This window comes from Oncorhynchus mykiss, chromosome 18 (assembly GCF_013265735.2).
Source record: "Oncorhynchus mykiss isolate Arlee chromosome 18, USDA_OmykA_1.1, whole genome shotgun sequence".
Lineage (NCBI taxonomy): Eukaryota > Metazoa > Chordata > Actinopteri > Salmoniformes > Salmonidae > Oncorhynchus > Oncorhynchus mykiss.
This window is the reverse complement of record NC_048582.1, coordinates 13,711,945-13,731,731: the sequence shown is the minus strand read 5'-3', so window position 1 is coordinate 13,731,731 and position 19,787 is coordinate 13,711,945. Positions and strand designations below refer to the sequence as shown.

Genomic DNA, 19,787 nt, shown 5'->3' with positions numbered 1-19,787 from the left:
CTTCATACCACGTTATTCAAATCACTGGTGTCCTGTTTTGTCACTGTCCCACTCTCTAACTCATTCATTTGACCTCTCAGTTGCTGGCTTGCTGCCCTCGATCCAAAGGGGAACTTTGACTTCAAGCTGCCAATGTTTTGGGGGTTCCTGATCCCTGTGGCGTTCATGCTTATCTTCAACACAGTGGTGTTGGTATGTTTTACAGTTACAACATGCAAGACCAACCCACATTTAACCAGGTAACGTTAACGAGGGAATTTTGGGGACACAAAGTAGAACGTTGTAGTCATAATTGATTTAAATGCCTACTAACGAGCTTGTTAATTTTTTAAAATTGTATTTCAGTGAAAAGCTGTTATAAATCAAATGTATTATTATTTTGTCATTATTAATTCAGTCATTAGTAATCAAATCATACAATTTAATGAGCACCGTGCACTAACCCACTCAGTCAATGGTAGCATACTGTTCTTATACCACAGCATTACAACAGTCTATTACAGCACTCTAAGTATGTTGGTTATGTTTCCCAGTACAAGACACACATCGATGAAGAAGAAGTTCCTCAGTAGCTTTTCTCTGGCTGTGGTGCTCGGTCTCTCCTGGATCCTGGGCTATCTGTTGCTCATTACACAGAACCAGACCATGTACACCATACTCAACATCTCCTTCTGTGTTCTCACCACCACTCAGGTAGTAAACGTATGCACTCACTACTGTAAGTCACTCTGGATAAGAGTGTCTGCTGAATGAATCAAACGTCAACTAGAAATACTAGTGTACTATTGTACCACAGAATCGAGACATTAATGAAAATTAGACACCTAGTAAACATAAATAAATTGAGCTGGTCTTTATGGAAACACTACCTTTGTTTGTCCTTGTGTGTTCCTGAAAATACTTGATAATGTCTTTGTGTTTTTGCTTTTGCTCCACAGGGCTTGCAGATTTTCATTCTGTTCACAGCAAGAACAGCAATTGTCAAGAAAATGATGGCAGATGCTTTGAAATCTGTCTCTAGTGTTGAGATCCCACGTCACACCAAGAGGTTCAGTCTATGGCGTGGCAAGCGCAGAGAAAAGGTTGAATCATACACACAGCTGGACACTATTCTGTCAACACATTAACACCTTAACTGCCACAGAAAAAGTATTTTCCTGAAAAATGTGTATTTAACCTTAAACTAGTTAGGGATAGGCGGGACGCAAATGTCTCAACTGGCCAATTGCCAGGGAAAATGCAGAGCGCCAGATTCAAATAAAATACTATAAAATACAAACTTTAATTAAATCACACGTGTAAGATACTCAATTAAAGCTACACTCGTTGTGAATCCAGCCAACGTGTCAGATTTTAAAAATTTTCGGCGAAAGCATAAGAAGCTATTATCTGATAGCTTGCACCATCTGCACCAGCAGTAAACAAAGGAGTTAGCATATTTCAACCCTGCAGGCGGTACACAAAACCCTGAAATAAAATATAAAACATGCATTACCTTTGACAAGCTTCTTTTGTTGGCACTCCAATATGTCCCATAAACATCACAATTGGTCCTTTTGTTAGATTAATTCCGTCCATATATATCCAAAATGTCAATTTATAAAGCGCGTTTGATCCAGAAAAAAACAGCTTACAAAAAACACAACGTCACTCCAAAATATTTCAAAAGTTGCCTATAAACTTTGCCAAAATATTTCAAACTACTTTTGTAATAATACTTTAGGTATTTTTAAACGTTAATAATTGATCAAATTGTAGACGGGGCAATCTGTGTTCAATACAGGAATGAAAACAAACCAGCGCCACTTTTCACGTCTTGCGCAACTCACGAAAGTGTACCCAGTTCCTAGTTGGCCTACTTCTTCATTGCACAAAGGAATAACCTCAACCAAATTTCAAAGACTGGTGACATCCAGTGGAAGCGGTTATATTTCCTAAGAAATATCCCTTGGCAATAACAAGTCAGGGAACAGAGAGAGGCAAAAAAAAGCACAATTCTGAACAGTTAGTCCTCGGGGTTTTGCCTGCTACATAAGTTCTGTTATACTCACAGACATGATTCAAACAGTTTTAGAAACTTCAGGTCACCTGCACATCTATGAATGTTTGTGTAAAAAAATATAGAGTCCAATAATGAAAACCACATGATAATTGTAATAAATGGCATGATAAAATATGGTAAATAAAATGCATATGTTGGATTTCATTTAATTTGGTTGTCAACTGCTCAGTTGAGCTGCCTCTTAAAGGGTTCATTTTCACCTAATTCACAAAAAAAAGAAAGAAAATATATATTTTTTTATTTCACCTTTATTTAACCAGGTAGGCCAGTTGAGAACAAGTTCTCATTTACAACTGCGACCTGGCCAGTTAAAGCAAAGCAGTGCGACAAAAACAACAACACAGAGTTACACATGGGATAAACAAACATACAGTCAATAACACAATAGAAAAACAAGTATACAGTGTGTGCAAATGAAGTAAGGAGCTACGGCACTACATTGGCCAATAGTCGTGAAGTAATTACAATTTAGCAATTAAACACTGGAGTGATATATGTGCAGATCACGATGGATGTGCAAGTAGAAATACTGGTGTGCAAAAGAACAGAAAAACAAAAAACAAATATGGGGATGAGGTAGGTAGTTGGTTGGATGGGCTATTTACAGATGGGCTGTGTACAGCTGCAGCGATCGGTAATCTGCTCAGACAGCTGACGCTTAAAGTTAGTGAGGGAGATATAAGTCTCCAACTTCAGTGATTTTTGCAATTCGTTCCAGCCATTGGCAGCAGAGAACTGGAAGGAAAGCTGACCAACGGAGGTGTTAGCTTTGGGGGTGACCAGTGAAATATACTTGCTGGAGTGCCTGCTACGGGTGGGTGTTGCTATGCTGGCCAGTGAGCTGAGATAAGGCGGAGCTTTACCTAGCAAAGACTTATAGATGACCTGGAGCCAGTGGGTTTGGCAAAAAATATGTAGCGAGGACCAGCCAATGAGAGCATACAGGTCGCAGTGGTGGGTAGTATATGGGGATTTGGTGTCAAAACGGATGGCACTGTGATAGATTGCATCCAATTTGCTGAGTAAAGTGTTGGAGGCTATTTTGTAAATGACATCGCCCAAGTCAAGGTTCGGTAGGATAGTCAGTTTTATGAGGGTAGGTTTGGCAGCATGAGTGAAGGAGGCTTTGTTGTGAAATAGGAAGCCAATTCTATATTTAACTTTGGATTGGAGATGCTTAATGTGAGTCTGGAAGGAGAGTTTACAGTCTAGCCGGACGCCTAGGTATTTATAGTTGTCCACATATTCTAAGTCAGAACCGTCCAGAGTGGTGATGCTAGTTGAGCATACATTTAGTTTTACTAGAATTTAAGAGCAGTTGGAGGCCACGGAAGGAGTGTTATATGGCGTTGAAGCTTGTTTGGAGGTTTGTTAACACAGTGTCCAAAGATGGGCCAGATGTATACAGAATGGTGTCGTCTGCGTAGAGGTGGATCAAAGAATCAACCGCAGCAAGAGCGACATCATTGATATGTACAGAGAAAAGAGTCGGCCCGAGAATTGATCCCTGTGGCACACCCATAGAGACTGCCAGAGGTCCGGACAACAGGCCCTCCGATTTGACACACTGAACTCTGAGAAGTAGTTAGTGAATCAGGCGAGGTAGTCATTAGAGAAACCAAGGATGTGTAGTCTGCCGATAAGAATACAGTGATTGACAGAGTCGAAAGCCTTGGCCATGTCGATGAAGACGGCTGCACAGTATTGTTTTTTATTGATGGTGGTTATGATATCGTTTAGGACCTTGAGCCTGGCTGAGGTGACCAGTTCGGAAACCGGACTTCATAGCGGAGAAGGTACTGTGCGATTCGAGATGGTCGGTGATCTGTTTGTTTACTTGGCTTTCAAAGACTTTAGAAAGGCAGGGCAGGATGGATATAGGTCTGTAACAGTTTGGGTCTAGAGTGTCACCCTCTTTGAAGAGCCGTGGCTGCTTTCCAATCTTTAGGAATCTCAGACGATACGAAAGAGAGGTTGTAACAGACTAGTAATTGCGACAATGGCGGCGGATAATTTTAGGAAGAGAGGGTCCAGATTGCCTAGCCCAGCTGATTTGTCGGCAGAGCTGTTGGCCGGGGTTGGGGTAGCCAGGTGGAAAGCAAGGCCAGTGACAGTGTTACCTAGCCTTAGGGCAGTGGGCAGCTGCGAGGAGGTGCTCTACTTCTCCATGGACTTTAGTGTCCCAAAACTTTTTGGAATTTGTGCTGCAGGATGAAAATGTATGTTTGAAAAAGCTAGCCTTTGCTTTCCTAACTGACTGTGTATATTGGTTCCTGACTTCCCTGAAAAGTTCCATATCCCGGGAACTATTCGAAGCTAGTGCAGTGTGCCACAGGATGTTTTGTGCTGGTCAAGGGCAGTCAAGTCTGGAGTGAACCAAGGCTATATCTATTCTTACTTTTACATTTTTTGAATGGGGCGTGCTTATTTAAGATGGTGAGGAAGGCACTTTTGAAGAGCAACCAGGCATCCTCAACTGATGGGATGAGGTCAATATCCTTCCAGGATACCCGGGCCAGGTCGAAAGGCCGAAAGGTTTTTAGGGAGCTTTTGACAGGGATGAGTGGTGGTCGTTTGACCGCGGACCCATAATGAAGAAAATGTACGCTCACCACGCTGCACTTGGTCTGGTCATTTCCCTGATGACGTTCGTGACAGAACTACCCACCACAAACGGACCAAGCGGCATGGCCGGGAGGAGCAGTGTTTTCTGGAGGAATGGACATGGGAGGAGATCTTGGAAGGCAAGGGACCCTGGGCAAAGGCTGGAGAGTATCGGCGTCCAAGGGAGGAGATAGAGGCGGCGACAATACGAGGAGTTGGCACAGCGGAGCAGGTACGAGAGGGAGCCGCAAACATTTATTTTTGGGGGGCACACGAGGAGATTGGCTGAGTCAGGTTGGAGACCTGAGCCAACTCCTCGTGCTTACCGTAGGGAGTGTGGTACTGGTCAGGCACCGTGTTATGCGGTGGAGCACACGTTGTCTCCAGTGCGCGTTCAGAGCCCGGTGCGCTACATTCCAGCTCCCCGCATTGGATGGGCTAGAGTGGGCATCCAGCCAGGACGGATGGTGCCGGCTCAGCACGCCTGGCCTCCAGTGCGTCTCTTCGGCCCAGATCCTGTGTCGGCTCTGCGCACTGTGTCTCCGGTGTGTCTGCACAGCCCAGTGCGTCCTGTGCCAGCGCCCTGCATTTGCCAGGCGAAGGTAACCATCCAGCCAGGACGGGTTGTGCAGGCTCTACGCTCGATAACTCACACTGGGCCATGAAGGCGCACTGATCCGGTGCCTGCTCCAAGAACCAAGCTTCCAGTATGTCACCCCAGCCTGGTGAGTCCTGTGCCTGCTCCCAGAACCAGGCCTCCTGTATGTCTCCCCAGCCTGGTGAGTCCTGTGCCTGCTCCCAGAACCAGGCCTTCTGTATGTCTCCCCAGCCTAGTAAGCCCTGTGGCAGCTCCACGCAGCAGGCGTCACTCCAGTAATGATCCATGGCCTGAAGCCTCCAGTGATGATCCATGGCATGACGCCTCCAGTGATGATCCATGGCCGACGCCTCCAGTGATGATCCATGGCACGAAGCCTCCAGTGATGATCCATGGCACGAAGTCTCCAGTGATGATCCATGGCACGAAGCCTCCGGTGATGATCCATGGCATGAAGCCACTGGTGATGATCCCATGGCACGAAGCCTCCAGTGATGATACATGGCCCGGGGCCTGCAGCGAAGGTTCCCAGTCCGGGGCCTGCAGCGAAGGTCCCCAGCGAAGGCCTGCAGCGAGGGTCCCCAGTCCGGGGCCTGCAGCAAGGGTCCCCAGTCCGGGGCCTGCAGCGAGGGTCCCCAGTCCGGGGCCTGCAGCGAGGGTCCCAAGTCTGGGGCCTGCAGCGAGGGTCCCAAGTCCGGGGCCTGCAGCGAGGGTCCCCAGTCCGGGGCCTGCAGCGAGGGTCCCCAGTCCGGGGCCTGCTGGGAGGGGCCCCAGTCCGGGGCCTGCTGCGAGGGTCCCCAGTCCGGGGCTTGCGGCGAGGGTCCCCAGTCCGGTGCTTGCGGCGAGGGTCCCCAGTCCGGGGTCGGCAACGAAGGTCCCCGCACTAGAGGTGCCACCAAAGTGGGGTGAGTCAGAGGTGGAGCGGGGTCTGCGTCCCGCACCGGAACCTCCACCGAAGTAGATTCCCACCTCCCCTATAGGTTCAGGTTTGCGGCCGGGAGTCCGCACCAAAAATGTCAAAATGTTTTGACCATGCACATGTTTGTAAATACTTTATGTACCTATGTTTTTTTATGAATGCTGACTGTTTTGAATAAATCTGATTATTCTCTTGTTTCAGTGTTCTTAGTGAAAGAAATGTTTTTTTTATTTTACACAATCTCTCAGAAAATAGCTTTAGACAGTGTAGAGGATGTCAGGCACATGAGGGGACCTAGACTTGGCGCTCCGGTACCGCGTGTCGTGCGGTAGCAGAGAGAACAGTCCATGACTAGGGTGGCTGGAGTCTTTTATAATTTTTAGGTCCTTCCTCTGACACTGCCTGCTATAGAGGCCCTGGATGGCAGGAAGCTTGGCCCCGTGATATACTGGTGCCTTGCGGTGGGAGGCTGAGCAGTTGCTGTACCAGACAGTGATGCAACCAGTGCATCACTGTCTATGAGATATTGACAGGTTGAACTTGCAGCCAATCAATTAGATGATTTCCAATCCAAGCAAGACGTGTTTGTCTTTGTCCCGTCTAAATATTTTCTGTATTTAAATCTCTTTTTCCATTTTCAAATTAAATATAACTTCCTGCAACCCGCCTCATCCAACATCAAATCAAATAAAATACAATTTTATTTGTCACATACACATGGTTAGCAGATGTTAATGCGAGTGTAGCGAAATGCTTGTGCTTCTAGTTCCGACAATGCAGTAATAACCAACGAGTAATCTAACCTAACAATTCCACCACTATTACCTCATACACACAAGTGTAAAGGGATCTACTATTTTTTTTTTTTACATTTCTTATTCTTATCCATATTTTTTTTTACTGCATTGTTGGTTTACACCTGTTGTATTCGTCACATGTGACTAATACAATTTGATTTGATTTGCCTACTAGCCAAAAAAGTGCAGAGCATGCATGATGCGTACAACTCATCATTCCAACATTTTGAACATTTAATTAATCCTTCATTCAGTTCAGTCAATCAGTATGTCATCAATTCTGTCATTTGTCTGAGTTGCAATAGGAACTAAATTGAAGAGAATAGAACAGTCATCCATTTGTTTATTGAAATAATGTATTCTTCAAAGTTCTTTAGCCTATCACTTTAATAATTCAATGTTTCATTTAGGCCTATCTTTCTGAAAAAAATAGGCCTTCAACTTGTAGGCATTGCAATTTAGGCTATCATTTTGAGTACTGGTGTCTTGCGGAATAATTTTAGAACTCTGTGTTTTATAACTGTTTTTATAATAGGCCTCCCCTCACTGCCCTCTAGAAATAGTTTCTAAATAAAACATTTACAAAATAGTTGAAGAAGCACATGCAGTGGCTGATAAGGAAAACAGATCTGGCAATAATAGGCTATAGATAGTCTTGACCATTTGGGACCCCTTGGCTATTTCGCTCAAGACAGGTTATAGCCAAGACTTAATCAACATTTTTTTTGTCTCATTCATTGATATGGATATAGCCTCTGCATAATGGGGTTGTGTAACGCAAATGTCTATAACAAGCCTCCATACAGAGTGGAATGTGCAAATACAACAGTCAAAATGCCTAATACAAGGCCTACAGTCTGTGCTCCCAAATACTGGGAAAAAATATTTTATTTTTATTTAACTAGACAAGTAAGTTAAGAACAAATTCTTATTTTCAATGATGGCCTAGGAACAGTGGGTTAAATACCTTGTTCAGGGGCAGAACGACAGATTGTTACCTTCTCAGCTCAGGGTTTTGATCTTGCAACCTTCGGTTGATCACATGATCACCACAGTAGTCCCAAGCGGCTATACAAATAAATTATGCAGTTATATGGCCATTAAATAACACAACTGCATTGCATATTTAGTGAGCAGAATAAGCCTAAATCATATTTATTTTCTATTTTGCAGCTCAGGTGGTTATTCTAGACAAGGCTCTTCTGTGTCTTTATGGTATTATTCTCACACAAGTCATTTGCTGAAGGCCCAAGCCTATACTACGCCATCTACTGGTATAAAGTCGTTATCTAATTCCGTTCTAAAACAACCTCTATACTTTTATTTTGGAAATTAAACTGGAAGCTGCAAAGCAACTGACATGCTGCGCGAGCATTGCAAAATACATTTACACATACATGTTATTCAATCATTGCATCCAAACTGCTCGCACGCGTCAACAAGCGTCTGTATAACCAGGCGCTAAAATAGAACTTGGTTCTATTTGTGACGCATGATTTGCTGCAAGTCCCGCCTCTCCCATCGCCTCATTGGTTTTTAGGAGCATATACCCATGCGCTATCTCCTCATTGGTTTTTAGGAGCATATGCCCACATGGGAGATTGAAAGATGAACTCAGGTCCACATTCCAGTCGGTACTGGTAATGCTTGGTTGAGAGGAGAGATTACTAGAAACAAACTTTTATCTGTGAATGAATTGTCGAAGAGGATTTTGTGCATTTTAGGTAAAATAACAACCCAATGTTTATATCCCAGGGCAAATTAGCTAGCTAAATTGGCATACATGTTTAATGCTTTTCGACCTGTCCCCAAACTAATATAGTTGGTTCAGAGTTTGTTTTGATATTTCAACCTGCGTGTCCTGATCACGTCTGGTGTGGGTGGACAAAATCAACATGCGAGCGGTCTGGTCAGAACTGTAGCGAGCTAACTTAGTTACTCTTTGATAACTCAATAGAAAAATGAATAACGACAATCAATAACTTATTACTATATCTAGGTACTGGATGTGAGTCCTTGACTAGGGCAACCTTGTGGACAGGAAACGTTCTCCTCCTTGCTAGCTACCAATAACCATAACGGTATTTGGTAGTTAAACAGTGGCTAGCTTGACACAGGCTTACTCCTTGCGCAACAAAGTGTAATTTTGTCAGTGACATGAGCTAACTAGCTAGGCCATATCATATGCCATGAGTAGAGATCGACTGTGTAAGCTAGTTAGTTAGCTAGCTTCGTGTCATTAGCTAGCTAGTGCTATCTAGATTTACATTAGCTACCTAAATGTGAAGTAAACTCAACTGAGGAGTAATAATTGACAACACAATCCTTACATGAGAATTAGGCGGACCAGCACCATGTCCCTCTACCATGTCGCTCTTCTCACACAGACTTATTGCTACTCCGGCGGGAGCATGTGGACTCAGTTCACACTACGAATAGAGAACGGAGACTTGAAAATGTGCAGAATACCTCTTTCTGGTTTCCCTGACTTCTGTTTTTTTTTTTTACTGTGTTATGCTTGTTCACGTAGCACTCCTCACAGGCGTTGCGTTTTTTGTTGGTATTTGGTTTTTATTAGGATCCCCATTAGCTGTTGCAAAAGCAGCAGCTACTCTTCCTAGGGTCCACACAAAACATGAAACATAATACAGAACATCATCATACAAGAACAGCTCAAGGACAGAACTACATACATTTTTAGAAAGGCACACGTAGCCTACATATCAATGCATGTGCACAAACTATCTAGGTCAAATAGGGGAGAGGCGTTGTGCCAGGAGGTGTTGCTTTATCTGTTTTTTGAAACCAGGTTTGCTGTTTATTTGAGCAATATGAGATGGAAGGAAGTTCCATGCAATAAGGGCTCTATATAATACTGTACGTTTTCTTGAATTTGTTCTGGATTTGTGGACTATGAAAAGACCCATGGTGGCATGTCTGGTGGGATAAGTGTGTGTCAGAGCTGTGTGTAAGTTGACAATGCAAACAATTTGGGATTTTCAACACAATAATGTTTCTTATAAAAAGAAGAAGCGATGCAGACAGTCTCTCCTCAAGTCATAGCCAAGAGATACTGGCACGCATAGTATCTATATTTATATAGCCCTCTGATTACAATTAAGAGCAACATGTGCCGCTCTGTTCTGGGCCAGCTAAAGCTTAACTAGGTCTTTCCTTACCGCTCTGGACCACACGACTGAACAATAATCAAGATAAGACTAAACTAGAGCCTGCAGAACTTACTTTTTGGAGTGTGGTGTCAAAAAAGCAGAGTATCTCTTTATTACGGCTAGACCTCTCCCCATATTTGTAACCATTGAATCCATATGTTTTCACCATGACAGTTTACAATCTAAGGTAACGTTCAACAGCCACACCATTCATTACCAGATTCAGCTGAGGTCTAGCACTTAAGGAATGATTAGTACCAAATACAATGCTCTTAGTTTTAGAGATGTTCAGGACCAGTTTATAACAGGCCACCCATTCCAAAACAGACTGCAACTCTTTGTTAATGGTTTCAGTGACTTCATTAGCTGTGGTTGCTAATGAACCAGGAGGTTTGTCATTATTGGCCGTTAACAATACTCCCACACAAACTTTACAAAATTCAAACTTGCACTGCTTTTATTTCATTATTTGTTTTTTATGCATGAACATAATTGCTCACTGTTTGTCGTGGGCATTTCCTGCCTAAGTTTGCCCACTTTGCCAATTAAATAATCAATAAAAAAAATTGGCAACTTCAAATAGTTTTGTGATGAATAAGCCATCTTATTCAATGAAAGATGGAGATGAATTTGTTTTTCTGCCAATAATTGAATTTAAAGTACTACATATTTCTTTATGTCATTGATTTTGGCTTCATAATAAAGTTTCTTCTTCTTTTTGTTGAGTTTAGTCTCATAATTCCTCAATTTGCAGTAAGTCAGCAAGTCAGATGTACACAGCCAGACTTATTAGCCACTCCTTTTGCCCCATCCCTTTCAACCATACAGTTTTTCAATTCCTCATCAATCCATGGAGCCTTAACAGTTCTAACAGTTAGTTTCTTAACAAGTGGATGTTTATCAATAATTGGAAGAAGCAATTTCATAAATTCAGATGAAACTGGCAAAACTCTGAAAGGTATATGTCAGATTATATATATATGTCAGATTTGTTCAAGCCTAAAATGTTAGTCTGTAATCGCAACGTGGTGTTCATATATTCACAGATGAAATTTCACGTCTACGTTTCACACATTTCTTATGAGCCTAACAATTTACATATGGATTTTCTTTCTATCCTAACAATGCTATCTGGCTCCATACTGGCTCACAAAAAAAAAGTGTCACGGAAAGCAAGCTTGGATTTTGGCGTCACTTCTTTCAAATCCCTTTGACAGCATACGTCATTGACAGATAAACTTGCATTTTTGCATCTCGTTGTGTTGTTGTCCCCCGGTGGCTAGCTAACAAAAAAAAATGCCCTTTCCTAAATTAGCCATGGATGGAGATAGGGATTTGGACTTGTTGTTTTATTTATCCTCCGTAATGGTGATTCTGATCCAACCATTAATTCATACATTGTTGTGCCACTGGCCTGAGAGGATGGAAGTTCAATATGTAGCTACAGTAACATTAGATGTAACGTTAGAAGGCTAATGTTGCCTCGAATTGAAGTTAGGCTAGCGAACAAGCATTTTAGTCAGGTAGCCTAGGACAACAAACAAATAAAGGCGTGTACTGCTGTATGCCAGAGTGATAGACCGTGTCCTCAACATGAAAGAGAGGAGGATGGCATTGGCGTTTCTCTACAAGTAGGGTGAGTCAACATGTTTTTCTACTTGCGCACAGAAATCAGAACTAAGACAGCCACATCATATTTAGCTTACGTTGATTGGACTAAATTGTTTTGGTATCTTTTTGTTGTGACTGTATTAGACAAAGCAGAGGTGATTCAATGATCAAATGTTAAAGTTGAAATGGTACTGGAATAGTGGAGGCAGCTCCCGTTTTCTTTGCGACTTGTGGTAACACTGGTTCTAATTCAATAGTTGTTTAGTGGTCATAAAATGTTGAAACATTAACTTGCTTGACAATGCTAGGTCATGTAACTAACTGTCTGTTACTGTACACGCAATATGCTTTGTGGACTTCATTGGACAGAGCTATCTGGTTTTGTGATAAAACAAAGGTGTGGTTGAATTTATTCTGCCACTTTTGTCTTACTGTCTCGGCCTTTAGACCTATATATCACGGTCGCAAAGCATATGAATTAGGTTATAGCACAATTATCACAACACAGGTTGTAATATGGCTTTTTTTTGTTGGGGGGGGGGGGGGGGCTTGGCTTCCCCAGTGATTTTACCCAGGCACCGCTGCTGATAGTCTACACCTGTTGTTTAGAAGCATGTGTCAAGTACAATGTTATTTGATTTTGAAGCAGCCTCTGTGTCTACCTTCAACTGCCTTGTGGTGGCGCCAAACGCTTCCTCTAAATTAGGATTTATTATGGCAGTGGAACGTTCCATCTAAACTGTTCACCAGTCTTCCTCATTATTGTGCAGATAAATAGAGATGTTTATGAAAACACTTTGAGCATATTCACTGTCACTTATGTATGTCTAATTTCAATAATTCAAGGTTAATTTGTTTCATAAGGTTCATTTAGGGGTACACTCTTAGAAAACTGCTATACATTTTGCCCACTGTTATAGGGAAAAAAGTGACAGTTCAATAAAGTGTTTCTTTATTATTATTATTTTTTTAAATGAGTTCAGCCTTTGAGTCTTCATTAGGGCCAATAGGCTGTCCTGTCATCTACCTGGTAAACCCTCACCTCCATTATCTCATCTCCTGCCTCTGGAGCCTGTGGACAGATTAAGACTTGAGTTGTCTATCTGAGACTCCAGGGTTTAATGTTGACCTGTTCTGCTGCCTTTAGAAACCCATCCTCTTATATCTCATCCTGATCTATGGAGCTGGCTGCCATAATCTGTCCTGCAAGGGATAGTACGCTAGTTACTGTACCTCCAGTCTTAGACATATAGTGCCTTGCGAAAGTATTCGGCCCCCTTGAACTTTGCGACCTTTTGCCACATTTCAGGCTTCAAACATAAAGATATAAAACTGTATTTTTTTGTGAAGAATCAACAACAAGTGGGAATTAATCATGAAGTGGAACGACATTTATTGGATATTTCAAACTTTTTTAACAAATCAAAAACTGAAAAATTCAGTTGATAACAGAGTAGTCTTTGCTGTCAACCGTTTATTGGCAGTGATAAAGATGTATTTCTCTCAAACTACAGTAGAAAACATTTCTACACTGATGCAGACACAATGAAACTGGAACAGCATGGATCATCTATGATTATAGGAACTGACACTATGTATCCTTGTTTATGTGGTTTACTGAATTAATTATCTTTTATAAAGTCTCTTTTCCATAGGGGGATCTCAGCACATCCTCTGCCATTCCAACCACCATTGACAAAACTACCCCAACTACTACTGCCCCTTTAACGCCTGATTCTCCAGCTACTGACTCTCCAACTACTGGTTACCTAAATACTACTGGACTTCCAACTACTGGTTACCCTACCTCTATCCCTATCACTAGTATCATTCTCCCCTCTCCCACCACCTCCACCACCCACTCTCCCACCACAATCCCTCCTCTGGTCTGTATCAACGGTGGTGACCTGCAGAGTGGAGTCTGTATCTGTCCTGATGAGTGGACCGGAGACACCTGTTCAGAGGGTACATCCACACACTTACACTATACCTCACCCTGGATCTACCATTCAGACTCCTCCACAATACTACACTACTATACCTAACCCTGGATCTACCATTCAGACTCCTCCACAAGGCTGCACTACTATACCTAACCCTGGATCTACCATTCAGACTCCACTCCACAATACTACACTAATATACCTAACCCTGGATCTACCATTCAGACTCCTCCACAATATTACACTACTATACCTAACCCTGGATCTACCATTCAGACTCCACTCCACAATACCACACTACTATACCTAACCCTGGCTCTACCATTCAGACTCCTCCACAATAGTACACTACTATACCTAACCCTGGATCTACCATTCAGACTCCTCCACAATACTACACTACTATACCTAACCCTGGATCTACCATTCAGACTCCACTCCACAATTCTGCACTACTATACCTAACCCTGGCTCTACCATTCTTACTCCTCCACAATACTACACTACTATACCTAACCCTGGATCTACCATTCAGACTCCTCCACAATATTACACTACTATACCTAACCCTGGATCTACCATTCAGATTCCTCCACAATACTATACTACTATACCTAACCCTGGAGCTACCATTCAGACTACACTCCACAATACTACACTACTATACCTAACCCTGGATCTACCATTCAGACTCCTCCACAATACTACACTACTATACCTAACCCTGGATCTACCATTCACAGTACACACCACTACATTACTATACCTAAACCTGGATCTCACATTCAGAGTAAACATCACTACACTACTATACGTAACCCTGGATCTCACGGCAGGTAGCCTAGTGGTTATAGCGTTGATCTAGTAACCGAATCCCCGAGCTGACAAGGTAAGAATCTGTACTTCTGCCCCTGAACAAGGCAGTTAACCCACTGTTCCTAAGCCCTCATCGAAAATAAGAATTTGTTCTTAACTGACTTGCCTAGTTAAATAAAGGTTAAATAACAAATATAAAACATTCCTAACCCTGGAACTCACATTACATCCACAACAATATTCCCTGGATCTCACATTCTGAATGTAAATTTCATGTTTGCATTCCATGTTGAAACGCATTTTACTTCAATAGGGAATTTCTGCAATTCAGCCATCAAGGATGGATTCTCCTTCCCAAGATCAACGGTTGGTTGGTCTGCTTATTCAGAAGAGTTGTGTGATGAGAATACAACCAGTGGTATGTTACTTTTATTCACCTAATCTTACAAAAATGTTACAGTCCTAATTAATGTTGTGTTAGGTAACACAAAACCTTGAGTTTCTTTTTGTCTTGGTTCCTCCAGCCGGTTTAACAGAAGCCTCAGCAAGATGTTTGAATGACACTGGATCTCCAATGTTTGGTCCTTCTCATGAACTGCCGTGTGAACTAACCCTCAGTGACATTCTAGGAAATGTAAGTCAATAAGCATATTTTTTATTATCCTGATTGAAGTCTTGATTTAGCGTTCTTCTTTCTTTGGGTCAGTTACAGTCATCATTATGAGGAGTGGATCTTACAGTTTGAAGATCAGTAACAACTGGCTTTTACCTTCAGATCATGTATTCTGTTCCTTTATTCTGCTTAACAGTTTTAGGAACTTTATTTTTTTATTTTTTGTGTTTGACATCACATTTTATTTTTACAATTAGAATATGTTTTTATCCAAAGCAACTTACAGTAATGAGTGCATACATTTTCATACTGGTCCCCTGTGGGAATTGAACCCACAACCCTGGTATTGCAAGGGCCATACTTTACCAACTGAGCAACTATAATATCCAAATGCACTCACAGTTCAGGATGTTGCTTCCACTTATACAATCTTTTGTTGAAAAACAATAAAACAAATATAATGAATAAAAATCCTTGTCTCTTCCTGTTCAGATCTCCAGCAGTTCAGGTGATTTACTACAGTTAACCTTCAGTACTCAGATCCTGACCTTCCAACCAGAGCAGCTGTCAGCTGACAACATTACCACAGCAGCTCAGATAGCTAACACACTGCTTCAGTCTGCAAATATCACAGGGGTATAACATGTTTTGAAATCAAGTCGTGACTATGACATGTTCTGGAGAGAAACGTAAGGTTGTTACTGAAGTTGAAATTTGATTTGAACACCTGAGGTTCATCCCCTGGTTTTGATTATGCTGCAGGACATCACAGTGGCAGCTGTAACCACCATCAGTCAGCTGCTGAATGCCAGTGAGGAGAGTACACAGGAGAGAGACGCTGTCCAAAAGTACAGGAGTGTGTTTGTCTGTGTGAGCGTGCGTGTGTGTGTGAGCGTGCGTGTGTGGTGGTGTGTATTTCTACATATGCTTGAGTTTATGTGTGTACGTGTGCCTCAGTGCATGTCTGTATGGGTGCATGTAAACTAATGTTTTTCTGTGTTTCTCTCCCAGCCTCACAGAGACCCTGGAGAAGTTTTCCCTGGACCAGCACAATAATGTGTCCTCGGTGGTTCAGCCCAACCTGGTAGTCCAGTCTGTCCAAGTACCAAGTGACACAGTAGGGATCCAGTTTACTGCTCTGACTGGTGAGTGAGACTGCTAGTGAACCTACACACTGGCATTTAAATTGATAGTTTATATCTGTGTTGACAGATTGGGTAAATCATCTCATTTTTTAAATGTTTCCTCTGCTGGTCAGTAAGGTTTGGTATGGATTGTATCTCATATTAATCTCCTTCTCCAGGAAGATCTGGTAATTTTGTGGCCAACAGAATTCATCAAACCATAGTTTGCAGTGCATCAGCACCACTGTCATGGAGGACGTAAACTCAAGCACCGAAGTAACAACTGAGGTGGAACCAACAACAGGAGTGGAACTCACCGAGCCTCCCAGACCTGCAGTCGAGAGGAGACTACCAGGGCACAGGCCGTATGTGAAGTGGCCTGGCGCCAGTGACAAGAAGTTGTGGGAAACAGTGAATACTGACCTTACCTTGACCCTCGAGAAACTTCGAGGCACAGTGGAGAAGAAGTTGGAGAGAATGGGGGACATTATCTATGAGTACGGGACAGAAAGATTTGGAGTGGAAGAGGCAAAAGGCGGGAGAAAGGTTCCAACCCCACCAGTTTCCAGGAGGCAACAAGAAATCAAGCGCCTCGTTCAAGAAAGGCGACAGCTTAAGAAACAGTGGAAGAAGGCCTCGGAAGTGGAAAAGGAGGGCATAGAGGCACTTCAGGCTGATATCAAAACCCGGTTGGCATCCCTCCGCAGAGCAGAGAACCTACGGAAACGCAGAAGGAAGAAAGAACAAACTAGAACTCGATTCTATAAAGATCCCTTCAAGTTCCTTAAAAGTCTCTTCACGAAGGAAAAAAGTGGAGCTCTAAAAACAACCAAGAAAGACCTAGAGGAGCACCTGAGAACAACAAACTTTGACTCAAAGCGACATGAACATCTGGCCATCCCATCAGATATCCCACCCATTGAACCCCCGGAACATCATATTGAGACCAGCCCTCCGACATGGAAAGAGGTGGAAAACACAGTTCGACGGGCAAGAACAGCATCAGCCCCGGGGCCAAATGGAGTCCCGTACAAAGTGTATAAGAACGCACCAGACGTCCTGAGGTTCCTCTGGAGGCTTATGAGAACAGCTTGGAAAAATAAGATAATACCCAAAGTGTGGCGTAGGGCAGGCGGGGTCCTGATCCCTAAGGAGAAGGATGCAGTGAACATCAGCCAATTCCGCCCAATCTCCTTACTGAATGTCGAGGGTAAAATCTTCTTTAGGGTCATTGCCCAGAGGATGGCCGAGTACCTGCAAAGGAATGCGTACGTCGATACATCTGTACAGAAGGCAGGAATATCAGGGTTCTCTGGCTGCTTGGAACATTCCAGCATGATCTGGCACCAGATCCAAATGGCCAAGGTGGAAAAAAGGGACCTCCATGTAGTCTTTCTTGACCTCGCCAATGCATTTGGCTCTGTGCCCCATGAACTCCTGTGGTCTGCCTTCAGATTTTTCCACATACCGGACACCATCACAACCCTGGTGAAGTCGTACTTCCAGGATCTGCAGTTCTGCTTTACCACCTCAGAGTTCACCACCTCATGGCAGTGCCTGAATGTAGGTATAATGGCGGGATGTACCATTTCTCCGTTGGCATTCATAATGGCAATGGAGGTTATCATCAGATCCTCAAAATGGGTTGCTGGTGGACAGCGAGTCGACTCTGGTTTCCGCCTCCCTCCACTCAGAGCCTACATGGACGACATTACAACATTGACCACCACTGTCCCATGCACCAGGAGACTGCTCAGAAAACTCGAGGAGAACATCAGCTGGGCCCGTATGAAGATTAAACCATCCAAGTCACGCAGCATCTCGATTGTGAAGGGAGTACTCTCTGACCTGAAATTCTTCATCGGAGATGACCAAATCCCAACAGTGTCTGAGCAGCCGGTAAAAAGCCTTGGAAGGTGGTATGATGCAAGCCTGAAGGACAAAGACCAGGTGCAACAGCTGCGCAAAGACATCAGTAGTAGCCTACAGTCCATCGACAACACCCAGCTACCTGGAAAGTTAAAGGCCTGGTGTCTGCAGTTTGGTCTCCTACCCCGGGTGTTGTGGCCCTTAGCAGTGTATGAGGTTCCAATCTCAACAGTGGAGAAGATGGAAAGAGGAGTCACAGGCTACTTAAAGAAGTGGCTCGGAGTTCCACGATGCCTTACCACCATAGGCCTCTATGGAGATGGTGTCCTCAAGCTGCCCCTCACCAGTCTAACAGAGGAATTCAAGTGTTCAAAAACCAGGCTCCAGATGACACTGAATGAATCTCGAGACCCAGTGGTGAGCAACAACGCGCCGACCTTGGCAACTGGGCGCAAATGGAGGCCAGGAAAAGCAGTCCAGGAGGCAACAGCAGCCCTCAGACATGCTGACATTGTGGGTCATGTTCAGCAAGGGAGAGGAGGCCTTGGGCTAACTAGCCGTGCTGCTTGGAGTAAGGCCACTGCACCAGAGCGGAGGAAGATGGTAGTGCAGGAAGTACGCCATCAGGAGGAGGCTGCAAGGTGGGCCAAGGCAGTCTCTCTTTCCAAACAGGGACAGTGGACTCGATGGGACAGTGTGGAGAAGAGGAAGATAAGCTGGAAGGATCTGTGGGCCATGGAAGCGAGGCGGTTGAGCTTCTCCATCAGAGCAACATATGACGTCCTTCCAACACCAGTTAATCTTCACCAATGGTATGGTGAAGATCCGGACTGTGCCCTCTGTTCCATGCCAGCCAACCTCAGGCACATTCTCACAGGGTGTAAAACAAGTCTCACTCAAGGACGCTACACTTGGCGTCACAACCAAGTCCTTAAAAACCTTGCGTCCGCCCTGGAGGACAAGCGAGCTGCCACCAACTCCCTACCACCCCCATCAGCATCACAGCCCTTACGGACAAACTTTGTCCGCGAAGGGGCTAAACCACCGAAGCGCGGCTCGACACCATTAGAGCGAGACCAGCTGCGCTTGGCCCGCGACTGGAAAATGCTAGCTGACATTGGCCGGCAACTTGTGTTTCCTCCGGAGATCGCAACCACCACCCTAAGACCTGACATGGTGCTCTGGTCCCGTTCACTCAAGAAGGTCTTCATCATTGAGCTCACAGTACCCTGGGAGGACTCAGTAGATGAGGCTTATGAGCGAAAGCATCTGCGCTATGCCGATCTAGCTGCCGAAGCACGGCATCATGGCTGGAACACAGAAGTCCGACCAGTGGAGGTGGGCTGCAGAGGTTTTGTGGCAACATCTACAACCAGACTGCTTAGAGACCTTGGAATTAAGGGCCAGAGCCAGCGTTCGGCAATCAAAGCTGTATCGGAGGCGGCAGAAGGCAGCAGTCAGTGGCTCTGGATGAAGAGGAAAGACCCCAGCTGGGCCCCGAAGTGAGAGGGCCAGGAGGTATGCGGTCAACAATGCTTGACTCAGGGAGGAGGATGCCCCTGCCATGCATAGTCCCATGGGATGTTGGCTATCATCAACAACTCCTATGACTAATTGGGAATGGGACGCAAGCGTAGGATTGATCACCCTGTCGCTGGCCG

At 44.0% G+C, this 19,787-nt stretch overlaps 1 protein-coding gene across 1 annotated transcript in view; it reads left to right on the top strand.

The window, feature by feature from the left end:
- Positions 1–1,372, top strand: part of LOC110495492 (adhesion G-protein coupled receptor G7) — a 48,472-nt gene extending 47,100 nt beyond the window's left edge. Inside the window, exons 13-15 of the mRNA XM_036951412.1 lie at positions 81–239; positions 534–693; positions 939–1,372. Coding sequence (XP_036807307.1) covers positions 81–239; positions 534–693; positions 939–1,127 — 508 coding nt within the window. The 3' untranslated portion in view covers positions 1,128–1,372. The remainder of the gene's footprint in view (positions 1–80; positions 240–533; positions 694–938) is intronic.
- The last annotated feature ends 18,415 nt before the right edge of the window (positions 1,373–19,787 follow it).